General features: G+C 43.9%; 1 protein-coding gene across 3 annotated transcripts in view; it reads left to right on the forward strand.

Moving 5' to 3' along the window:
- The window catches only part of PAK3 (p21 (RAC1) activated kinase 3), a 150074-nt gene that overhangs the window by 119241 nt on the left and 13414 nt on the right, over positions 1 to 17419 (forward strand). For all 3 annotated transcript variants that reach the window (XM_067304318.1, XM_067304316.1, XM_013955107.2), the window contains exons 5-10: positions 1275 to 1312; positions 3970 to 4101; positions 5256 to 5418; positions 10883 to 10946; positions 15126 to 15174; positions 16852 to 16964. In XM_067304318.1, coding sequence (XP_067160419.1) covers positions 1275 to 1312; positions 3970 to 4101; positions 5256 to 5418; positions 10883 to 10946; positions 15126 to 15174; positions 16852 to 16964 — 559 coding nt within the window. The remainder of the gene's footprint in view (positions 1 to 1274; positions 1313 to 3969; positions 4102 to 5255; positions 5419 to 10882; positions 10947 to 15125; positions 15175 to 16851; positions 16965 to 17419) is intronic.

A 17419-nucleotide genomic window follows, 5' to 3' on the forward strand; every position in this document is an offset into this window, starting at 1 on the left:
ATGATAAGGAAGGTGGCAATGTCCGGAGTAATCTCCGTAGCACATTCATTCCATGAAGTTCCTCATGATCTGGGAATTACCATTCAAGAGCCTGGGAATGTGATGTTGCTGTCATTTTTCCCTTGGTTGTGAACAGTCTGCAAAACTGTAGTGGAGCATTGCAAAAGTGAGAAAGCAAGTCTGTACTGTAATTTGCATGCTATGTCTTTAGTCTGTATTTTCTTTTTTGGCTGGTGATAATTCACATCTAGCAAGAAAGCAGAGGCTTTTGACTAGATGCAGCTTATCTGTTTTTTTGTTCTGATGTGTTCTTTTGCTGACCCATAATAACTGAGTTGGTTTTAAAATGAAGACACTATTAAGGCACAGTTACTTTTGTAAAGCCCATGTCAACAACTTCAGCTAAGAAAGGGGTGTCCACATCTAGCAGGGTGTGGACAGCGTTTGTCACTTAACCTGTGGTTCAGTTCCTAGACGTGACAGTCTGTGGCAGCAGAGTCTGTAATTTCCTCAGTTTGCTGGTTCAACCAACACAACTTCCAAAATGTAGGCTGGGACTGCTCCACAGAGGTCCCTCTACAGACTATGCAGTTGGTTTCCAGAGGTTATTAACATTGATCTTTTTTTGAGCGAAAGCATCTTTTTCTTTAATTAAAAGATTTGACTGTTTAATTTGAAACTTACGTTTGCTAAAATAACAGTTAACTTTGGGATGAAATACAAAGTTCAAAGCAGTTAGTGTATGTTGCTGAACTCAACATGCGCGCTACCAAAAGTTGGAGAGATGGATGCATTTCTGCCCAGCATAAGAAGGACAAGGGTGTAACATCTTAATGGCGTTGTCACTGTGCCATGTCAGAGCAGGGCTGTCACAGCTGAGGGCAATTCTGGGGAAGCTTTTATGGAGAAATGTTTTCAGCAAACTGGGGAGGATCAGTGCAGGCAATTTATGAGGAGACATTAAAAGCTGCCTTAGCTCTTGGGCAGAACAGAAGTGTTGGATGTTAAAGAACAACTTGTGTTTTCTTAACCATTTCTCCTTGCATTTTCTTTACTGGCAAAACTGGGCAAACGACTGATGCAAGAAACTATAGAAAAAGAATAACCTGGTATATCATCCTGTCATCTTGCTCTCTATGTAAAATAACTGTTTCCACTGAAGGGATGTTGTGAAAGAAAAATGATGTCAATTTGGATTCGCTTGTTCTGTGGGATTCCCCACGACAGGCACTGTTATAACAAGCGTCTGGTTCATTTTCCCTTGCCCGTTGCAGATAAGAGCGCCCATGGATACATAGCAGCCCATCCTTCGGTGAGTGTGGAAGTAACCTTTTACTTTTGTGGTGTTTAAGGATCGTGGCGTAAGCTGTCAGCTTTGAATTTTGTGAAAGTATGCCAGCCTCTTAGGCCGAAAGAAAGTACATTTTAGCATCTTTCCTGCTGCTGTAAAGGAATCACTGGCTGTTTTCTAATTTTCTGTATAAGAACTTTTAAAAACAGATGAAAGTCTGGTTCTGCAGACAGAGGATAGCTCACTGTTCTTAGCCACAGTGGACTATATAATTTGCAACAATAAACAGTACTGTCTAATTAGCTAATTTTAATATAGTTTTAACAACTTAAAATCCATTTCTATTAAATATATGCTTTTTCCTCAATACAGCTGGATATGTAGCTGAATCTAAATAAGGTTATAATTGATATGTAACTCACTGGAGCCACTGAAAGAAAGTTTTAAATGATGATCCACTCTAATTAATACTGAATTGCCATAGGAATCTCAAAGATGTGCTCATGACATCCGCATTAATACTGACCATATTTATCAGTGTTAGTGCATTAAATAGCAAATGATTGAATGGGGATTTGGCCTTTATTTTCAAGAGTTAAGCAACTTAATTTTAGGTTTGCAATTACAGCAGAGAGTGTATATAATGAAATGAAAATCACCATGGAATATTCACGCTTACAATTTTAAATTGATGCCACTTCCATTATCTTTAATAAAACACACTTTTAAAAGGAAGTTTGAATTTTGCAGGAGCATAGTAAGGCCTTCCAAATAGCCTTTTCCGGTGGGGATGGAGACCCTGGCAATTGCTGTGGGATTTTGTTCTCGCAGACACAACCAGCAGTGAGACAGTCGGGATGTCAGCTTCCAAAAGTTACCTACTCACAGGATGCTGGTTGAACGTTACCATATCGAGAAAACAGCTCTCTAACAGGACTGAGAAACCATTGGAATAATTTTAATTTCATTTCACTCCTTAATGGTATATGTTCTAGCTGCACAATTTAGTGCTGTCAGACCAAGCATGGAGCCCAGTGGAAAAAAATACTTACAAGAATTTGACATAACAGAAATGTGACTATTACCCTTCCTTATTTTTCGAAGTTTCATTATACATCTTCAATGTAAGCAAAGCGCTAGCGCTGAATAGGAAACAATACACCGATGTAATGTACAGCGGAGTCATATACCTTCCCATTAGGGCACCCCTTGCTTGTCAAAGTTGCCCCGTAAACCTAGTATTTAGAATATCTCGCGTATCATTCTCTACTTCGGCCATTATTAGTAGCCTGTTTCAGCTGTTACCTTTAAAAGCTGGGCAAAAGAACTGATTCTTCTGGAAAATGTAGTGTAATTGAATATATCTGCCAGCGTGTTGAAGCACAGGTGAATTAAAGCAGCAATGCAGTGATCTGTGCAGTAAGGCACAAGGGTGAAGATTAGTCCCGTTCCCCCCATCTCCAGTGGGCCTTCCCTCACAGGTGTTTACACTGGCCTAAATGATGCCGTTTTAAAGATGATCCCAAAGAGGTGCAAATACGGAGAGCAGCACCTTTGATTTGCTTAAATTCTCCAGGCGCCTTGGTGTGGGCCGCCTTTAAAGCAGAGGGTAAGCGGTTAGCAGGACACCTTCCCGGGTTCCTGTTTCCCCAGGAGACGCGTGACGGTGTGATACCCCTCCGGCAGCAGCAGCGGCTGGCGGTGGGCTCCAGCTCCCTGGCTGTGTATATCTGCACTGTAGACTTTTGCTTACATACAGATCGCTGGGTGTGAACTGAGCAGCCAGACTCCCTCAGCTGCCCCGTATTTGCAGTCTGCCTGAGGGGGGGCTGCGCCCCGGCAGTGGCTTTCCCGCTGCTGAGGAACGATATCGGGTGCCTGGATGAGTAGCCGGGAGGTCAACGCTGCAGCCACAAACAGTCCGGTGGGACGCACGCCTTCCCTGCTGAGCCGGTGGCGTTCGCTTGCTCTTACTGTTGCAATAAAAAGCAAACAAATAGCAAAAATACCCATGTGTTAGCTTATGATTAGGTAAAGATGAGGACGGTGGTGAAAAAGGAGCTCCTAAACAGGGAAATTCAGCACTGTGAAAGCATGCAATATGATTACCCCAAGGGTAAAATAATACAGAAACAAATAGCCTTTCTCTCCAAAACCAAATTCCCAGTAAGACAGTGAAGGAGGCTTTGCGCTTTGAAGTGCGTTAATTAACTAGCCGGTAGACACCTGTTAGTGTAATTAACTGTTACCATTTCTGCAAACACAATGCCAAAGCAATTTACCAGAACTAGATGTGATTTCTAAAGATATATTCAAGTATTACTCTTCGTGAAATTAGTCTTTGACTGAGCATGGAAAGAAACGATGTAGTTGTTTTTATTTAATTTATTGCTCCAGTAATGCGTACAGTAGCCCACTGTAGTTTACTAAGCTGTAGTTTACTGTAAATAAATAAAAAGCAAAAATGAAAAACACTGAGATGAATTAACAAAACAGCATGGTAATTTGTAACTGTAAAATTGTGTTTTGCCATGTGTAACCTACAACTGAGGCCACTAGGACTATAGGGAAGTAGAGATTGGTTTGTCATATCCAAACAGACTGAAGTTATATGTAATTATCAAACCTCCCAGGTGCCGAACACAGAAGTTGTCACTCATGCTACCATCTATCCACAGAGCACAAAGACGGCATCAGAGCCCCCATTAGCTCCCCCTGTTTCTGAAGAAGAGGATGAAGAGGATGAGGAAGAGGAAGATGACAATGAACCTCCACCTGTTATTGCACCACGGCCTGAGCATACAAAATCAGTGAGTGCCAGCTTTGATTAGGGCTGTTTGTTGTATAATTCAGAGCTGAGTGTTTCTGATCAGCCAACACATGCTGTTTTTGGATGAAGATTGTGAGGGCTGGAAGCCTACCATGGGTTATTGCTTCACCCAAGCCACTGATGCCAGGAAAATTTGGTTTGAGCTTTCTTGTTTAATTGAGTTCCCATGATGCTAATAGGAACTATGAACTTTATTTTAGTATCAGATAAGGGTAGCATTATGTATCTTAATACTAGTACTACTGGTGTAAAAGTGAGCAACTTTGTCTAAAGCATCTGTGTAGGCTCCCTCAGTTGTCAGTGGAGAGAGGCCACCAGAGGCAGTTCATTTCATTTGCAGGCAAAACTGTCCGCTGGAGGTACCCACCTCTCTCCACTCACTACAGAAGGAACTAAATATACAGCTTAGACTATACTCCTAAGTTTTATAAACTGAAGTAGATCAGTTTTATAAATTGAAGTAGACTTAGTTTGGTGAGAAGAATCCTAGGCAGCTGTGCACATCTGAAAGACTGGAATGAAGTTCCTAATTGCCACTCCCTAAAGTCTGAAATACTGGTGAAAAGTCAGTTCAACGGTTATGATCAGAAAAGAGATATACTCCCTGATTCTATTCAGACATGTATCTTAACCGATAAAATGAGTTTTATTGCTCATTATTTTTGTTTGGTCTGCAAAGTCTCAGAGCCTGTGGAGGGTGAGCAGCCACTGGTGCCATCCGTAGAATTTTTAACAAAGTTCCAACTAAAGAGTCCTTTTATTACATATGAAGACACATGAGCACAGGGATCAAGGCTGCCAGGCCCTGAACAGATTTGCTCCTGAATCCCTGAAACACAGTAAATTCATTGTCTCAGTCATCTTTCAGAAAATCAATGAAAAAGAAAATTGAAAGTAAACTGGCCATGGATATGTGTAAAACTGGCCTTCATTTTTGCTCATTCAGTTTGAGCAGTGGACGGTGAAAACAAATATGTTAAGAGCCCTGCATGACCAAGAAGCATGATTTGGACTTCATTTTTTACAGTGTGATTTTAGGTAAACAGCATCTGCTTAAAGATTTGTGTTTGAAATACAAACTCAGGGGCATCTCTGCAGGCCACCTTTCTGACACAAAATAATTTCTTGTCTCAGATCTACACACGCTCTGTAATTGAACCTGTCGCTGCACCAGCACCAGCTAAAGAAGCCACTACTCCCCAACCTGAAAACTCAAACACAAACACTTTATACAGAAATACAGACCGGCAGCGAAAAAAATCCAAGATGACAGATGAGGAGATCCTAGAGAAATTGCGTAAGTATGCAGTATGCCTTGTTTGATAAGGCAGTGTAGGGTGTACGTGTCTCAGGACTATATGTACCAAACATTTATCCTCATTTTAGTGTCACAGGGGCACTGACAACTCCACATCCAAACTGTTATTGTGCTTAGAGGAAGGGAGGGAGCACTCTGGGCCTTCCTTCTGCCTCTGAGGGCATTTATGATAGGGCTGGATTTGTCTGAGCTTCCTTCTATGCGAAAGGCCAAAGAAGAGATTATTTCTGGTTGAGGAGAAGGCTGTGCCCTAGTGAATGGCCTAGTGAACTCCTTTGCTGATGCCCAAATTTAACAAAGTATTTGGGTTCCTAAATTCTGTTTAGACTCCAGCTTCTCATCAGTCGTCAGAGCCAAAATACAATTACTACTACTGTTATTATTACTACCACTACTACTGTACTGGAGTTCTTTTTTTATAAGAATTCTCCCTTTTTGTCAGAGAGGACTCCTTTTAAAGAACTTCACTTGATACTGTGGATAGAAAAGGAAAAAAATTATAATAACCTTTATGTTGTTTTTTAGCTTTGTGTTCATAAAGATGTATCAAAGGGAACACGTGCACACCAATTCTGTGTGGCGTGATCACATAAGATTGCACTGCGAGCATTTCTCAGGAGCTAACCTCCAGCACATCCACTGCATGTTCCTCAGATACATGGCACTTTCTCATAGCTAATTCCCAACCAGCTGATACTCACCATTGGCCCAGTCCCATGCACGGATCATATTCTAGGAAAACACATCAAGCTGCTGTGTGACTCCTGGTTCTACAATATGATCAGTTTAATAGACTTCTTGCACATAATAGCTGTCGGTGCTATATTATCAGATAATATATCCTTGAGTTCATAACACAGGCCAGCTCAGTCTGTGTCTTGTATTAACTATGAGGACAAAAAGTGGATTATCTACATTTCCTTGCGTTTGATCTCAAAGCCAGTATTCTTATGTCTTTAATGGGGACAACCCCTTGTAAAGGGGTGCTGTCTGGCTATTGCTTTGTCACGGTGGTGTGTCTGTGGCTCGTTCTTGTGCTGAACTAACCTCTTTATCGTAACTGCCCTGCCACTGGCGGTTGGTGTGACTGCAGACGCTGAAGCCTCAGGTGTGAGATTTCAGGTGCTTGTGCAGTGTTTTCTGTGCCCTTGGCAGGTTGACTGTACTATAAAGAACTGAATCTCCAAGGCATCCAAGCAGTAAGTTCAATGGCTTTCGTTGAAGAGAGAATGAAATAATTAATGTATTTATTCCAGAGCTGGTAGTTACCTGCAGGTATATCACCTTATAAAGAGAAGAATTATAGCTCCTTCAGCTGAGGCTAAATGTTTGAGACAGGTTTCTAACATGAGATCTGCAGGTACGCTGCATACATCAATGTAAGCATGTGTATCGTTTTTTCAGTCTTCCGTGTATCTCAGATTAGGACTGAGCCATGAGTTATTGCAGGTTATATCTTTGAATGTTACATCCTTATGTGTGTTTTCTTTCTTAGGAATTTGATACTCAGTGAGCCAGGTCTGAAAGTGTGGCTTGGGCAAATTGCAGCGTGGACACTGAAAATCTTTTTGTGCTTTCATGAAGCCATCTGAAAACTGGATGATGCCCTTTTATTATAGTCCTGGGCTAATTATATTTAAGCATATGTGCTTTTTTATTTAACCCATATGACTTCTCCACCTTGCCTACTTCTTCCACGGTTGATTTTATTCTACTTTTAGGAAGACATTCCCTGCCCTCTTTTATCTTAAATTGCTTTCATAATTCTTTTCTGCTTGAAATAACGTGTTTTTTTAGAGCCACTTTCATTACAAGTTTTACTAGGGAGTAAAAACTGTAATATTGAGATAAGATCAAATGAAATTCTGCCTGTAATGGAATCTTGAATATGTTCCACTGTAATTATAAAACATAAATGGCCCAGATCTGCTTTCTTAAGCTCTGAATTTAGGACTTGATAAAGGAAAGTGCTTAAAGACATCAAAATAGTTGATATGTTTATCTTTTGTCTAGAATGGGAAGTGCTTTTCTGAACTGGGGCCACACTCCAGTCTGTTGGTTTCAGTGCTATCGCATTTGATATGCACAAGAAACCAGCCACAAACAACTGACCTGCAAAAGTAGCTACTCAGGTTCTGAAACCTGAGCTGCAAAATCGGTGGCAAATTTGGAAAATTCTTACTAAAAATATTTGTTGTTCAGTCTTTTTTATTCTACTCTCTTATAACATGAACTTCCATGAACTTCTGATATTTGTCCTGATAGATACATAGTGCCATTAACTAACTGAAAATAGCACCTATCCAGACACTGACAACACAGTATTTTCCCTGTTACCCAGCCCAGCACAAGATTACGGCGGTGTTTGGTTTAGTGCTGCGAAGACTCATGGGCATGACCGTCTGAGGATGATGAAGCACAGCAGCACAAGTTTCCTTCTGGATGAGCTTTCTCTTGGTCACATCCCTGGCTTTCACTCCATTTAAAGGGAGTCCCAGATTCCTCTGGACACATTCCTCTCAGCAGAAAGATTATTTTATACAGAAGATCCATTTCAGTGAAGTAGAAAGCAAGCTTCGTCTTACATTATACATGTCAGTGAGTTCCCACTTTGGCTGCAAAGCCACCCTTGTTCTGCTCCAAGAGGATACTGCTGCAGGACTCCCCTGGAGCTCAGCAGCAGCCACCTTCAAGGCACCCCGTTTTAGCTAGGGATGCAGAAGTAGAGCTGGAGATGGTGTGTCCTGTGCTCTGCCTCGTGCTAAGCAGCGTTCAGCATTGGTTCAGCTGCTCTGGCATCAGTCAGGCTGCAAAGCATTGCCGTGGACACTGACCCTGCGCTGGAGCAAAAGGGAGTGTAACTTTTGCTGCATGGGTTACTGGTTAGGGTTCGGAGGTGCAGCCTGGGTCAGCGGCCGGTGCTGGTGCCTCTGCGCAGGATAAGGGAGCAGATCAGGACTTTGTTGGCAAAGAGCAGCAGGTCATGCGTGGAGCAGCACATCCCTGTGGCAGTGGAGCTTTGTGTGCAGCAAAGTGCTTTAGTGCAAGAGGGCTCCCTGCTCCCTGTGTAAAGCAGCATTATTCCCTCTAGACATGGTTAATGTGTAGGTAGACCTCACTGCCTTCTGCTAAAGCACAAGTAAGTTTTGTTCTTCTTGCAAGAAACCTTTTGGCTGGAGCGGGTAACCTAGCACTGCGATGCTGTGAGTGAAATACCAATGCAGAATTCCTTCCAGGTTGCTCAGGCTCCACTGTTTGCTGTCCAATTCTGAAGAAAAAAAAACATCATTTACATTTGTGTGGCCTAGGTGCTATTTTTATTTTGCTTTTCACTTTGAACTGCCTTTTCAGTGCCACTAATGGGCAGTGCACAGGCAGTTGGACAGAAAGCAGTGGCTCTTGCTGTGGGTCAAGTGGACTGAGATCAGTGTCCTTTCAGCACCATTCTCCCTGACTTTGGGCAAATCCCCCCTCAGCAGACAGCATCCTTCTGCCTTTGAAGAGTTCTGGCACTAAGCAGCAACTATGACATTTGTATCTCAGTGCTAGCTAGTTCTCATCCCTCGACTAGAGGAAAATACAGAAAGTTAACCGGCTTCTGAAAATGTTTTGTCCTTGGCTTGGACTCAAGACAGTACCGTTAGTATAATTCTCGCAGGTTGGGACGGCAGGGCAGGATCACTTCAGGCTACTTGAGACTGTGTTGGCATCCTCAGCCAGCAAGCTGTTACGCTCCTGGCAGCAGCGGGCGCTGGCTGGTGATCCCGGGGTGCCGGGCGAGGGCAGCGGGTCCCACCGAGCAAAGGAAACCTCTTCCCCTGCAGCTCCCCATTAGCGCCCTTGCCATGGCCAGCGAAACTCTTTTAGCAGGGAGCGTACCAGATGGTATCGATGCCTCTTCTTGCTGCGCCGGCGGGCAGGATTCCTGGCTGGGTGTCCTGTCAGATGCCCGTTTGGATGCTAAAAGCCCTCTGCTCCAGAGAAATGGCCTGGACAGAAGAGAAAAATGTGTTGGCTGATACTTTCAGCAAGAGGCACATCACATAGTTTTGATTTGGAAGCACTGGTGAATAAATAAGTGTGTGTTTGTATTTGTGATGTAGGAATATTGCCAGATTGCTCAAACAAAATGCGTGGTCACATGTTGGGAGTTTTTCCTCCTGAACTAATCTTCTCTAAGGATTTCAGTGATGTGCATTCTAAGCTAAATCTTTAGAAGTCATTTGGATTGCCATTAAACCATCAGCTTTTGCTTCTCTTTGTTGTTTGTTTTTTATCTAGGAAACTACTGGACCAGAAAAAACAATATTGTTTTTTAATTATTCCTTTGGATTTGTTTCAGTTTATCAGATTTTGGCTCTTTCGTTTCATACAAACAGACTACCCTAATTACTGCTTTCCTTCCTTCCCGTTCAGACTGCCTACACCTCTGAGTGGGCAAGAAAACGCCAAGTTGTGCATGTTTTAATTTTAACACAGAGTGGCCCATGCGCTCCAAACCTGCCTGGGGACCTGGCATGCCCCCTGCCCGTGTGCAGAGCCTGTGCCGAAGGGGCCGGCCCGTTCGCTGGTGCTACAGCGACGAGCCACCGGGAGATGGCAGCACCCCATCTAGCCTGGCCTGCGCATCACATCTCCGGCACTCAGGAGATTATCAGCATCGTAGTTGTGCAGCAATCTTTGTAACAGTCGTTCCTGAGGAGTATTGCTGTTCTCGCTATCCATCACGGGTCCCTTTTGGTTGCGAGGATCAGCGTGTGGAGACTGCAAGTCTCCTGCTGCTTGCTGATCCAAGGCAGGCTGAAGACAAGCGACGTGGTTCTTCAAATGACACAAGCAAGGTCTTCTTCATAACTTAGCCTCTGTAGTGAATTGTAAGGGTCATAGTTCTTAAAACCCCATAATTAATTATTATGATGTTAGCTGCTCTGCCTTAAAAAGGCAAAAACATTCTTTAGGTGAACTACCAAAAGGTTGACAGGATCCCTTCCTGGAAACACTTTATGTTCTTCCTGCTCTTTAAATGGCATCTGCTTATAGAAATTGATTCTAAAACCCAAGCTGCATTTAATCTTTGAAAGTATTAAACCCCTTGTAGAATCACACAGAGTATTTATTCCTAAGAAAAAAAATGGCTCTGTTATTCCAAGTCTTGTTAACATTTAAACAACAAACACTTGCACTGGTATTTGTTCTTCATTCATATCTGTATTCTGTGAATGTTTCTCCATGTTCTCCGTTTCCTGCCAACCTTCACATATACAGGTACTCTTCAAAGGAGTGTAGAAAATCAGCCTTTGTGGAGGCCACCAGCAGTTGGGAGCTGCCAGTCTTATCAGCTGGCTGAACACAAGCAGCTCAGAAGCCCAGACAGTGGTGGGGTTTCTGGGTTTAGGTGGAATCTCCATTTTCAAGTGAGCATCTTTAATTTTGTTTCTTTCAGGAAGCATTGTCAGCGTAGGAGACCCTAAGAAGAAATATACTCGATTTGAAAAAATCGGCCAAGGGTAAGTCCAGTCACAGTTAGTTACGCAAAAACACAGGGCAGATACTTTGCTGGTTTAGTATCAAGTGTGAAGTTAGGCAAGCTCCAACCCATTCGGACGCTGGGTTTAGATTCTCCTGTGCTCTCGGTATTGATCAGTATTTTCGTAGTGGCCCAAATGAATCATCAAAGACACCTTGCTGCTGTCAGTGCCTTGTCTGCAGAGATGACTAGCACTTGGAAGATCTACTGTGCCTCAAGTATGCGATACTTGTATGCTTATTTTAATAAAGAAATCATTTTTATATGTCTCAGAATAATACAGCTGCACTAAAGAAAGGAGAAGAAACTTCTGCTTTGTTGCCTAAAAGAGCAACCTATCACCTGACAGGTGCCAGGTAAATGTCAGCTCAGAATAACATTTCTTTTAAAATATTTTGCTAAAGAAGTTATTTCAGTGATCAGAGTTATAACAACATAGTTTAGAAATTTAAACCAGAGATTAATTATCTCTCTTTTCTAGCATAGGCAGTAAAAAAAAACCCAACCCACCAAATATCTAGTAATAATGATAGTTTAGATATACTTGATGAAAAAATACATCTGCCTGATAGTAGAATATTCTGGGATCCTGCAAGTTTTAGTAGTTTGCTGAAAATCATCTGCCAAACTATTCCATTTTGAAACCCTACTTTACCTACTATAAATAGGATTGTTTTGAAATATTTTATATGTGAGGAGACAAGAACAAGGGAAATAACATCAAAATTAAATATTTGACTTGCATTTTAAATATTATCCAAGACTCCCTGCTCAGTGGAAGCTTCCTAGGCCGTGTTGTAATCCCAGGAAGACTAACTCCGTTGGTGTAAGACCAGCATCATGCTGCTGTCATTGTATGACAGAATACAGTTCACTGACGTTGGTAGATATTTTTCTGCCTTAACTGTTTTGTCAGATTTGAACTCAGGGTAGCATGTTGCTGACCTACAAATGATATATACTGAAGAAGGCCAGACACGCTCATGCTCCTTCTCTGGTAGGCTTTATAGTAGAAATATTTTATTTGATAGGGCACTCGTGGGAAGGTGATTCTGCACTGTTCATCGTATAACTCTTTCTCAGACTCCAGCTTGCTTTCTACCCCAAGCTTTGGTTCTTATTGTCATTTAGCAGTGGACACTTAAAGTTTTGCTGGTCTCTCAAAAGATAAGTGTCAGCTGAAGAAGTGAGATTCAGAATAAACATGTGTGCGAAGCAGGTTATTGCTGTCACCATGAGAAAATGTCCATCATATCTGGACTAAAAGGCCTCTAAACTGATTTCCTTCAGCTTGTAGTGCAGCCTGAAGATTGTGCGCCCTTGTTGCAGAGGAGTGAGTGTGCCAGTGTAACCAGCTCATGACTAATGCAGCCAGGTTGGCTTACAGAGCTGGGGGTCAGATGCTAGCAGACAAAAATCTTCTTGGGGGACACTGTATTGGATGTCTTTTGGATCTGAGTTGCTATTGCAGTGAGCAGTTGAATGTGAGACTGTTAGACACCTTCATTTGGGTTTCAAATACATGCAAAGCTCTTTGTTTTGTGTAAGACTTGCTCTGGCTTTTATTATCTAAATTGCCATAATTTTTCTTCTCAAGTGCTAAAACAGCAAGTGCACTCACTAATGTACTTCAGATCAGTTCATCCCACAGGATGTGCGTGAGGAATGCTGCCATTCAGGCTCTCGGTTTAACACTGGGGGGAAGGCTCATCTGTCGCAGGTCTTTGTCGACACGTCTTCCCTGCCGGTGGCGGTGCAGAAGTCTGCAGAAGGGCATGCCCTCACGCCACAAGTTATAACCTGACTGTTTCAGGAAAGTAGGTGTGGGTTTAGTTAACCAGGCCCGGATTTATTCCCTCTAACTGCAGGCACCTGAGCGAGGTGCCTGTGTGAGGCACCTGGCTGTGGTTGGCCTTGGCCATCTCTGCGGACGTGTCCCTCCGGAGGCCGTCCCGGCTGCAGAGGCCTGCCTCAGCGCACACTCCTGGCGGGGTCTCGGCCGAGCATCCGGAGCTGGAGAGCTGCTTCTTGTCCTCTGAGACAGCGCCCTGGCAGCCTGGCACTATCCAACGAAGGTTAAATAGTGGTGGCAACCTTAGCCGTGAGCAGGCGACGGCCCTGGGATTTGCTTGTGTAGCCACGGGCGGCCTCGCGGGGTCCCGCCGGGGACGAGGGCGCCACGGCGGAGCGGGGCGGCCCGGCCCCAGCGAGGGAGGCGTCGTGGGGCGGCTCTGCTGCAAATTACGGCAGCCCCCTGCAGGGGAAGCGTGGCATGTTCTCAGCAGGCGATCAGTGCGCTCCTGCGAGGAGATAAATGCAGGTTAATACAGCAGGCTACTGTAAGTACCTTACCACAGCCACGGATAATTATTTACCACAGCACTGTCTTGCCAGTACTAATGATCATCCTGAAATCTTACGGGAAACTGGGAATGTGAACAATGTATTATCCTTGCAAAAGCAGTTGTCCTTCCAGGAGGCAAGGGAGGGCTTTCACAAATGGAAAACCAGTAGAAGACGTTGTTCTGGCTGGGTTTCTTAGGCACCTGCAGGTGCGGCGTGCAGGGCCTTCCTCAGCCTCGAGAGAGAACAGCTCTGCTGAGAAATCCTGCCTCGTTGTGTGAGCTGAAAGGTTCAGATCGCCACGAGAAACAGTTCACACTACCCCTACACGGTGCTTTGGGGGACTTTTCCATCACTCAACTGCTAAAAACTAGGAAGTCTAACAAAATACTGCGCATTCTGGCACTTAAGGAAAAAAATGCGTGTAAACAATCACTTCATTTTTTTCCGACTTACGGCTAGGGCAGCAGCTTGATTTTGTAGCTGGGCGGGAAGTCTCATTTCACTGTCAAGACGTCCCAGCTCCATCCATATAGCTCACGTGCCTGGCCGTGGGGCAGGCGCAACGACCACCACTGCGTGCCAGTACGCCACGGGGCCCCCGGCTGGCGCTAGCACCTGGCTGCAAGGCGGACAGGAGTCAAGGCTGCTGAGAGAAGTGCGGTTAGAGAGTGACTTTATACTGAAGGAAAAGGGAATTGTCCAGGCGGGGTCACCTCCTTGCTCCATCCGGTGGGGGAAGCTAATAAACAGCGTGATGGTTACGCGGCTACGTAGCAGCGACCAGGAGTCAGCGGGTCTGGGCTGAAGAACGGGTCAGCCTGAGTGCTGAGTCTCGTGTTTGTAATTTGTCTCCAGGTTAGGACTGAAAATGCTGGAGGAAACTTAGTTAACTAGTGCTTGATAAAGAGGCTCTGCTGGCTCAAGCAGTGCTTAGCTCCTGCTAGAAAGAGAAATTAGTGTGGAGACATGAGCAGCCTGCGTTTAGCTTTTTTTTTAAAAACTTGTACTGCACTGCATCACAGTGACACAGATCTAATTGCAGGCTCTGGTACTTGCCTAACTGCATTAAAACCAAGATATTACAGAAGAGTTTAAAAGTTAGATACCGATCAGAAATTATAGCTGCTTAGAAATAAGAGTCCCTAATGCAGAATCACAGAGCCCTTGCAATTAATTCACAGCTTTACTTAAATTACTCACCTTTATCTAAACTCTTCACGGATGGCCCAGAGCATACCCCAAAGCATCCTAATTTAAATAGCTGTTTTTAAATAAACCCTGACAGGACTTTGCTCAGGAGGTACAGCACGTGTTAGCAACTCTGAATAAATGGTGTTGGCTTTTTATGAAAGCAAATTGGATTAATCTCAACAATTAGTCATAGGAAAATGCATTTGCATTTATATTAAAGGAATACATAGCGTGCCCAGTGATAACATTGTTCTCAACACAGGCGCGCAGTCTCTGGTGCCTGTTGAATTAAAACGCTTTGGAAGTATTTCAGCCTGCAGGTGAACGGAAACAAACAGGGTGATCTGGAAAATTTGGTGGGCAAAAAAAAAAAAACATGCAGAAACAACTCCCTCCCCCCGTCCTGCAAGCTTTGAACTAGAATAATTTCGGGTGCGCGCGTGAGGTCCGCACGAGCCCTCTCTGTTTGCGTTGGGCGTAGGGGTTTCCGCGCGGCGAGGGCCGGGGCCGGCTGCGGACGGACTGCGCGAGCAGGAGCAGAGGCGGCACCGTCTGCGCTGGCTTTCGCGCAAAGGGCCTGGGCTGCCTCTCATTCCTCGGCCGCTGTTTGTTTTTCCCCTAGGGCATCGGGTACTGTTTATACAGCAATAGACATCGCCACGGGACAGGAGGTGAGTGCCGCGCTGGGGCTGGGCTGCGTCTGCGGTGCCTCCCCGCGCCGACCGTGGGTGGGCCTGCTGGGCGCCGGGGGTGCTTAGCACAAGGGCAGCTCTCCCCGAACGCGGGCCGGCGGCGGCCTGCAAAACCGTCGGCTGCTGCCTGCGGCTTTCCGCTGACAGCTCGGTAAGGGCCGTGCGGTTGTGTGCCTCGGTAGCCGAACGCCACCGGCGGCCGTGCGCTTCCTTTTAAGGCCAATTAAAAGAATAAGGGTAATAATAATGACAAGGCCGTTTTTTCGACCTGTGCTTTCTCCAGAACAGGGCTGTGCCCCCCCGCGGTATTGCTGGTCCCAGCCCGCTGCCCTGTGATGCCATCCCTGAATGGGTATTTTAATGGAGAGAGATCTGTAAATAAATCTCAGCAAGTTTCAGGCCTGATAGCAACTATATAATTTTTATTGCCAGTATAAAGGTATTGGTTTAGAAATTGTTGTACCTGCTGTTCCCTAGCGTGGACGAAGATATGCTCTTACAGAGCATGTTTGTCGGAATATAATTTAACTCTGTAAATTTACAGCACAAAAACTATCTGTGGACCTGGCCGTAGATTGATTAGCAACATAAATTGCTGAATCTAAAGACTGTCATAACTACAGGCCTCGGGAGAAACCTAGGGCTTGTCACAGTTTCCCTCATCGGCATGAGGAATCAATAGCTGCATCACACTGATTGTTGCTGGACAAACTTTATCCTTATTAAGAACTACTACAAGGAATGCAAGGAGGGAAGCAGTACCTTCAGAGAAGGGCTCACTACCTCTGCCTTAATTACTGAATATACTAATGCAACAACTAGCTGATGGAGGCTGCCGTCATTCAATCCCAATTTATCTTAATCGCTGATTCAGGATAGTAATACTATTTTTAGCATTTTTTCCTATAGTTTGTTTCATCTTCAAAGTATAATATAAGTACTAGTTAAGGACAGGTTGTGTTTAGGAAGTAATTCTGTGTTTTAGTCATATTGAAGCTGGTTGACACAGGCACCCTGCCTGGGGCCCTGGACCTGCCCCGAAAATACCGCGGTGCGGATCATTTGTTAACTCAGGAAGTCATTGCAAATATCAACTACGCTAAAAGAGAGTTATTAGAGTTGCAAAGTCAAAATGCCAGAAGTTGGGAAGTTCCCAGATCGTATGTGACTGTAACCCTTTAGCACAGCTTTTTGCGCATGATGTGCGTATGCCTTTTCTTTCAGTTATGTAATCAAGTCAAGAATAATAGCAGTTGCTGAAACAGTCATGAAAATCATGTAATTGCTGCAGTGTTACCAGCTGTTTTATATTTTTTCACGGTAACAAAATCATTTCCTGCTTGCAAAACCTGAATGAATGATGACCGTAGTAATAAACTACGGCCGTTTTGGAAGAATGTAGGTACGCAGAGTGTTGTTAGAGACCGTTTTTACAAATTTTACAAGGCAAGATGCATATGGCCGTGTATCGTGTAACTAGCACCCAAGCAAGCAGAAAATGAGGTTGTTGTAATGTAAGTCGCTGAGCTCCGGTGCCGAGTCGCTCGGCAGTCTGGTGCAGCTCTGATACGTCATTCCCAAACCACTTACTGCGTGTTCGTGCTGATGTGGGGCGCTTCAGGCTGTTCGAGGTAGTAATTCTCAGTGTCATTTTAGGTGGCCATAAAGCAAATGAATCTCCAACAACAGCCCAAAAAGGAATTAATTATTAATGAAATCCTGGTCATGAGGGAAAATAAGAACCCCAATATTGTTAACTATTTAGACAGGTAAGTAGTGCTGGTGTTAACCTTTGAAAGTTCATCTACATACTGCAGGCCAAAGGTTCACTTTGGTCTCTGGCAGAAAAATGACCTGTTTATTTTTGATATATACATATATATACACATATATATACACACACACACACATCCACATACATATATTGGAAGAGATTGTTCTTCATCTGCATTAATTTTTCTTGCATATGCAGTTCATAGACTGTTTTTGGAAATCTGGATTAGCCATATCTTACTAAAACAACTGCCTGTGACTCCACTATCTCCAAGATTTTTTAGTTGGACATATTTTCTGTGTATTCTGATAAATGCTGATAAATCATCATAGAAATTATTTCCCTTGGAATATTCCCATTATTTTCCACTGCTGTGGATGCCAGGAAGACAAGGTTCTTGTTTCCAGACACACACAATTTATCAGTTTTTAATTTGTTTTCTGTTTCTGA

The sequence above is a fragment of the Apteryx mantelli genome, chromosome 13, assembly GCF_036417845.1.
Source record: "Apteryx mantelli isolate bAptMan1 chromosome 13, bAptMan1.hap1, whole genome shotgun sequence".
NCBI classification, from domain to species: Eukaryota; Metazoa; Chordata; class Aves; order Apterygiformes; family Apterygidae; genus Apteryx; species Apteryx mantelli.